At 32.6% G+C, this 6,975-nt stretch overlaps 1 protein-coding gene across 1 annotated transcript; it reads right to left on the reverse strand.

Annotated features, from left to right (window-relative positions):
- Window positions 1-5,008: 5,008 nt before the first annotated feature.
- On the reverse strand, window positions 5,009-6,310 carry LOC134706129 (uncharacterized). Its single transcript, XM_063564837.1, has one exon. It carries the CDS (start codon window positions 6,308-6,310, stop codon window positions 5,009-5,011), a length of 1,302 nt encoding a protein of 433 aa, XP_063420907.1.
- Window positions 6,311-6,975: the final 665 nt, after the last annotated feature.

Below are 6,975 nucleotides of genomic sequence, written 5' to 3' on the forward strand. Positions count from 1 at the left end.
GCCAGTGAAAACTCTACAACAGATTTATCTGTCGGATCAGCAGCAGTGATGGTGAAACATGGCTGCGAACATTATGTACATACAACTCATCTAAACACCAACCCAACAATGCTAGATCTGTGAAACTTTCGCAATGTTTTTGTTCTTCCTCGCCGGGATTCGAACCCATACTACTGGGATATCGTGACACCAAATCGCCTGCACTGTAACCGGTGCGCTAGACCACACGACCATCTAGGCTTCATAAAAATGAAGCTCTCGGTGGCCGGGTGTTACCTTTCCTCGTCAGTTTTAATCTAGCGTCGTACTACAGTACATGATATATAAAGCATGAAGATGTTATTCTTACAGATCAGCTAAATTATATATAGTAAAGGATCTTACAAATTATTGTAAGATACAGTCACAGAAAAGGATTATATTTATAAGTACGTCTGAGCCAGTGACAACTCTACAACAGATCTATCCATCGTATCACTAGCAGTTATGATGAAACATGGCTGTGTACATTATGTATATACAACTCGTCTCAACATCAACCCAACAATGTTAGATCTTTAAATTTGCTTTCTCAATTTTTTTGTTTTTCCCTCGCCGGGATGTGAACCCATGCTACTGAGATATGGTGACACCAAATCGCCTGCACTGTATCCGTCCCGCTAGACCACACGACCACCTGGGCTTATATATATACAATCAAAACTAAGGAGTAAACAAAGACTTTTAAAACACAAAGGACATTTACATCCACAGTTATAAATAATAAATAAGAAACAACACGAACTCCTCTAAAAACCGGGAGTAAAACCAGGAGTGAAACCAAGTGCTCCGGAAGGTTGGATGATTACAGGTGCTGTTTGGAAGACGTTTAAAACATTTTAATTAAGATTCTCCTTATAAAATAGAAATTCTAGATGTACAAGATATAAGGGGACCGCTTGTGTTGTTTCAGTAGATTATAAAACATAAACAAAATCAATCTTTTCTGTAAAGTTATCAATTAAAAATGCGTTTATAACATTTTTTTACAATATAAATAAATTGTTAATAATTTGATCATACTAATATTCTGAAGAGAATCAATAAACTGCTTACATGTTATAGTGTGGATGGATAGTAATGTGCACATGTTGCATGCGTAACGTTAATCAATCAAATTATTCCAAGTTCTTACTGTTGATATTTGATTGGTTTATCAGTTTATTCAAAATTACTTCAATTTCATTTGGATCGTTAGAATAATAAAAACTTTGTCAAAAAACAAAAAGGATTCTTTTTAAATTGGTACAAATTGATTTTTTAAGTTTAATTTTATATGAGGAAGAAGATCAAGGAAGTCACATCCTCTGATTTCAGATTTATTGAAAATGTGTTTTGCATTAACATTGCGAACTTGTCAAGTTTACAGCCGTCAAGTTGATGCGTTCTGTTTTGTTTTGTTAACAAGTATGTGTTTTTGATATCATGCATTGCCTTGTTAAACTGAAGGAGGTTAATCGTAACTCCCCAAAAAATGTGTGATATAAAATTGACAACTGGCCTATCAGATAGTTGTAATTTGGCAATGATAATAGTAATGGATATCCACGTGCATATTTATTTATAATCTGGCTGCAGCATCATTGACACCTTTGACAAAACTGTTAAAAGTGCTAAATCAAGAAGAGAGATTTCGGTTGACATCGATTAAATTGATATTAAGAATGAGTTTTTTTTAGCACGTACGTATCCTTAAAGGATTGGTGTATTCTGTGAAAACTATTCAATTTATAGATAGATTTTTATTCTGGATTGTTGTATTTTATTTATACTGTTTAATTTATTCAAGTAACAAGAAAGTGTTTTAATTTTAGTTTCTTGTGTACCATTCGGAGTTTAATATGGCGTTCATTATCACCGAACTTGTATATATATATTTGTTATGGGGACTGCTAAAGGACGCCGCCGGGTGCGGGAATTTCTCGCTTCATTAAAGACCTGTTGGTGACCTTCTGCTGTTTTCTGTGCAATGGTGGGGTTGTCGTCTCTTTGACACATTCCCCATTTTCATTCTCAATTTTATTATCTATAACGTATGTTATACTACGCTTGATAAATTTTGAATTTATGATGAAATTAAAGTGCTGAATTGTACCATTTGTCGTTTTGAGTTTTGTCAAAGGAAATCTCGTCCTATTTCTACAAAAGTTTTTTAATTGATAAAAGACCTATTTGATAAATATTCTGTATCGAATTCACACATATTGCATGATGGTAGTGAAGTTTAGATTCTAGGTACTCACTTTTTTTATCCTTTTAGAGAAGTGTTATAGTGATCTTTTGTTTTGTCTTTGTATATTATTAACCGTTATTTCAAAGTCAACACTACTGCCGCTACGAGGTGGGCTGGAAAATGCGTTTTGGCAACTAATCTATGATAATGGGGCCTGGTTTTTGAAAGTATCTTATGAGTAAAATATATCATATGATGGTCGTTTGTCATGTCAAAGTCGTAAGATATGTTTTTGAAGTGTCCTTTATATCATATATCATAACTTTTGTCGTAAATTTAAAACACCTCGCGACGTGACTTCTGATGGTCTTATGATCAACAACTAAAATTTTAATTACTTGTCATGTATAATTTGTTAATTTTTATAATAAAAGTTGTGTGGCTGAGTCTTCAAAATAGTAAAACAAAAATCTCCTGGACTTAACTTTATATTTAAATTTGAATCTCCTGCGACGTTATTTTTCTTCTAATTAATGATGTTTTCTAATATTTATTATATATACATTTTCCTTCATTATATATAGTACGTTTATTGACGCATTTGCACGGGCATTTTGTTGATCGGGTACTTGATGTTTCAAATCTTAAAAGTATTCACAATCAAATACATTGTCACACTTCATGTATGATAATACATAAACGCGAAGTTCAACTTTGTTTCATTACATATACAAAATTTTATTTAAACAAATGATCAACTTTTATTTTAATTCCTTTTCATATATAATTCCATTCTCATTAAAATGAGAGAGACAAACATATTCGTAAATTAAAAGAATAAATATAATAACAATGTTCATACTTTTTATTATTTATTTTTTCATCTTTTTTAACGATTCTTTAAGATAAAAGAAAATATGTACACTTATGACAGTCATATTTTAAAATAACTTTGATTTCCATCCTATGGCATATCATATGATAGTCATAAGATGGTCATAGTATTTGTCCTAAAATATAACTTATGACATATTTTACGATTCTTTTGAAACCCAGGCCCTTTATGTAAACGTATTCATTACATATATCGTTCAAAATCAATTTACCGTTATGAATTTGAACACTCTATATTGCATTTCGTTTTAACCTTAACAATCTGAAAGAATAAATGAATTTTACGGACATGTATTGTAACAAAACCAATTTTAGAGAACTGAGAATAGTTTTGAAAAGTTTGTAATGTACATATTACGTTCAAGTATGTACGACATATATTTGATATGTTAATGTCAACGCATCAGATATAACGGGACAGTTTGCATTGCTTAGGCAGCTGGTAAAACATGCCTGTACGACATACATTTGATATGTTAATGTCAACGTACCAAATGTAAGGGACAAGTTTCCATTTTTTAGGCAGCTGGTAAAACATGTCTGTACGACATACATTTGATATGTTAATGTCAACGAACCAGATGTAAGGGACCAGTTTCCATTTTTTAGGCAGCTGGTAAAACATAAACCAAATCAATACAACTTTACGGTCGTCAATTTTAAATGCGTCTATAACAATTTTGTAAAATATATAAAAAAAAGTTAATCTATTTAAACATACTAGTATGTTGAGTATCTCGTTATTCAAAAATCTGAGGAGAATCGATGACCTTTTAAGCAAATGCATGTCATTGCGTGTATGGATAGGAAGGAGAAGATGATTTGAATCGAGTTTACATTCCAACAGAAGCTTTTTCAGATTTTTTTGTCGTACAGAATGTAACACAAATTATAAAAACAAATGCAACCGCTTGAATTGTTGACTTGGCGTTCATAATTTAGATACTGGTACCGACGATGAAATTATTTACAACAATGGTGTATCAAATGAAATAAAGAATGGCAATCGGCAATGTGTCAATTAGACAAAAACCCGACCGAAGAGCAAAAAATTGCCGCAGGCCACCAATGGATTTTCAATATAGCGAGAAAAAAAGGTGTTTACTCCTTGTATCTATGTTTCTAGTGTATTCATTTCATATTTTGCACAAACATAAATTCACCGTCATCAATTTGCCCACCCTCTATTGCATTTCGTTTTGTTCTGAATTATCTGGAAAAATAAATGACATTTTAAGGACATGTATGGTAACAAAACCCATTTTAAAGAAAGAAATGTTTTGGAAAGTGAAAAAATTACGTTTATTTGCAACCACTGGGTCGATGCCACTGCTGGTGGAGATTTTTTTCCCGGGGGTATCACCAACTCAATAGTCAGTACTTCTATGTTGACTTGAGTTACCATTGATATGTTCATACTTAAATTAACTGTTTACAAAACGATTTTTTTTAAATACTAAGGGTTTTCTTCCTTATAAGATTAGATTACCTTCATCTTTAACATAAACAAGGCAATTAGTTTTCTCGTTTGAATTGTTTTACATTGTCTTATCGGGGCTTTTTATAGCTGACTAAGCGGTATGGGCTTTGCTCATTGTTGAAGGCCGTACGGTGACCTATAGTTGTTAATGTTTGTGTCATTTTGGTCTTTTGTGGATAGTTGTCTCCTTGGTAATCATACCACATCTTCATTTTTATATTCTTGTCACGTGGTGGTGGAAGTCCCATGACAGATTCGTCTGAAAATCGTATCCCGGAACTGGCCTATTGATTCAGATGAATCGGGCATATAAAGGTATTTCTTTGAAACCCGTTCCGATAGTTGATTTCGTTATATCTGATCTTAATGGAAAAATTGGCTTTAATGATATTTTGATAAAATCGATAACTGATAATGACATTTTACGGTTGAATTTTACAGTAGCAAAGTTTTTTAAGGTGATTTTGCTCAATACAGTGTGACTGATCACCGTACTTATTAATTCGACTGACATCACCTACTAAGTCATATGTTTTTCTATTCTGGTCAAACCGTAACGTCCCTTCAATGATAGCATCTCCTGGCTTTGTTTGAATGGTTATCTGATAATCAATATTAGACTTAATGCGATCGCCATATTTATAAGCCTTTCCGTGTCGCAGCACTTTGTCGGATGGTATTACAAGCAGAGCATATTTTATAGACTTCAAGTACAATTTTTCACAAACGTCAAAAGAATGCATTAAATGTTGGTTAATCTTAGATACAAAAGCATGACCAATTTGTATAATTGTCTTATTGTGAATATCTAATGTTGTAATTTTAGAACAAGTACACCAATGGGGTAGGATACCAGCTTCTTCACAAGTTCTGTTTTCGGGAATTTCATGAAGTAAGCTCATTGATCTTTGATTTGTCACTTGCTTTTTGTTAATTCCATTGAAATCTAAAATATGTTCTAATGTGGTAAAGATATCGAAAGGAGTTGTTAGTCTTTTTGCATTGATCTGCAAATTTCTGTGAACTTCTGGATACTTTTTAATGAACCATGAAGGGAATACAATCAGCATAAAAGGAAGACGTTCTTCCAATTTTCCAGAAAATGTTTGTCTAAAACGACCAAAACGCATTCCATGATCACTGAAAAAGAACACAACTGTGTTTTTTAAGATATCATTTTCAAACAAGTCTGTAAAAAACTTAAGGTAAATTTTATCTGCTTTATATGTTTCGTGGAGATAATCATGTGTGAGCCTTGAAAAAAAAGTAAAGGCAAAATGTTGCTTAGACTGAAACATCGTAACATATTGCCCTAAATAGTTTAGAACTATATCAGTTTCTGTTCTCCCATGTACACAATAGTGATTGGAATTCCAAACCTTTTTATTTTTTTCCATAGCAACACTTAAAGGTCTATTGTAGTAATCTCCTTGAGGTATATTAAATCCTGATTTCCGCCAATCAAACATTCCTATATTGGGATGATCTTCAGCATAGAAAGTTCTATACCCCTTTGCAGAATAATTGTTCCATATAAAATTATAGTTGTCCATTGGCGTCCACCTTAGTGATTCTTTCCGTGGTAACTCATTTTCAAATTTTCCCGCTGTCATCGGAACTATATTTGGAAAAGTGTTATCAGCAACTTTATTATAGCCAAGTAAATCTATGGCATTGTGTGTGTTTACTAAATATTTCCAAGTTCCCTTCATATAGCGTAGCATATTATTTCTAGCTACTGAATCAATACCAATCATCAAAACATTTAACCGCTTTTGTCGTGTGTTTGCAAACTTAATTACATTTTTTTCACATCGCTCCTCGACCTCTGCTTTTAAATGAACAAAAGAGAAGAAATTTGTATACACGTCTAGACCACCTCCAGTGTAGCATTTAACACGAATGAATTCATTTGATATATCAATACGATCTACGAATTCTTTACTTTCGTTTTTAAACATAAAAAAATTGTGGTGACGCTTTTTATTATATGGCCTCCAAATGACGTCATATTTGCAGTATTTCATTTTATTTTTCAGTTGCGAGTTATTAACAGCTTTCCAATTTATGAATATAGTATTTCTATTCGAGTATACTACATCATTGCTGACGGCACACTTTAAGACTGTTCCTTTTCTGAACATGTGTTTCACTGATTTATCAAACGGATCTATATACGGAATTTTGCAAGCTGAAGTATCTACTAAAAAGGGGCCACTAGTATTTCTGAATTCAATTATAGTAGGTAGACGTTCGTTTGAATCTAGAATCTTGTATTGGCTTGGCTGAAAATGCTGGTAATATGCATAATAAACTGATATGAAAAATAAAAGTTTAAACATTAAAGAAAGGAAAATGCGTTGGTTCCTCATGTTCTGATTGCTACTGG

This window comes from Mytilus trossulus, chromosome 2 (genome assembly GCF_036588685.1).
Source record: "Mytilus trossulus isolate FHL-02 chromosome 2, PNRI_Mtr1.1.1.hap1, whole genome shotgun sequence".
NCBI classification, from domain to species: domain Eukaryota; kingdom Metazoa; phylum Mollusca; class Bivalvia; order Mytilida; family Mytilidae; genus Mytilus; species Mytilus trossulus.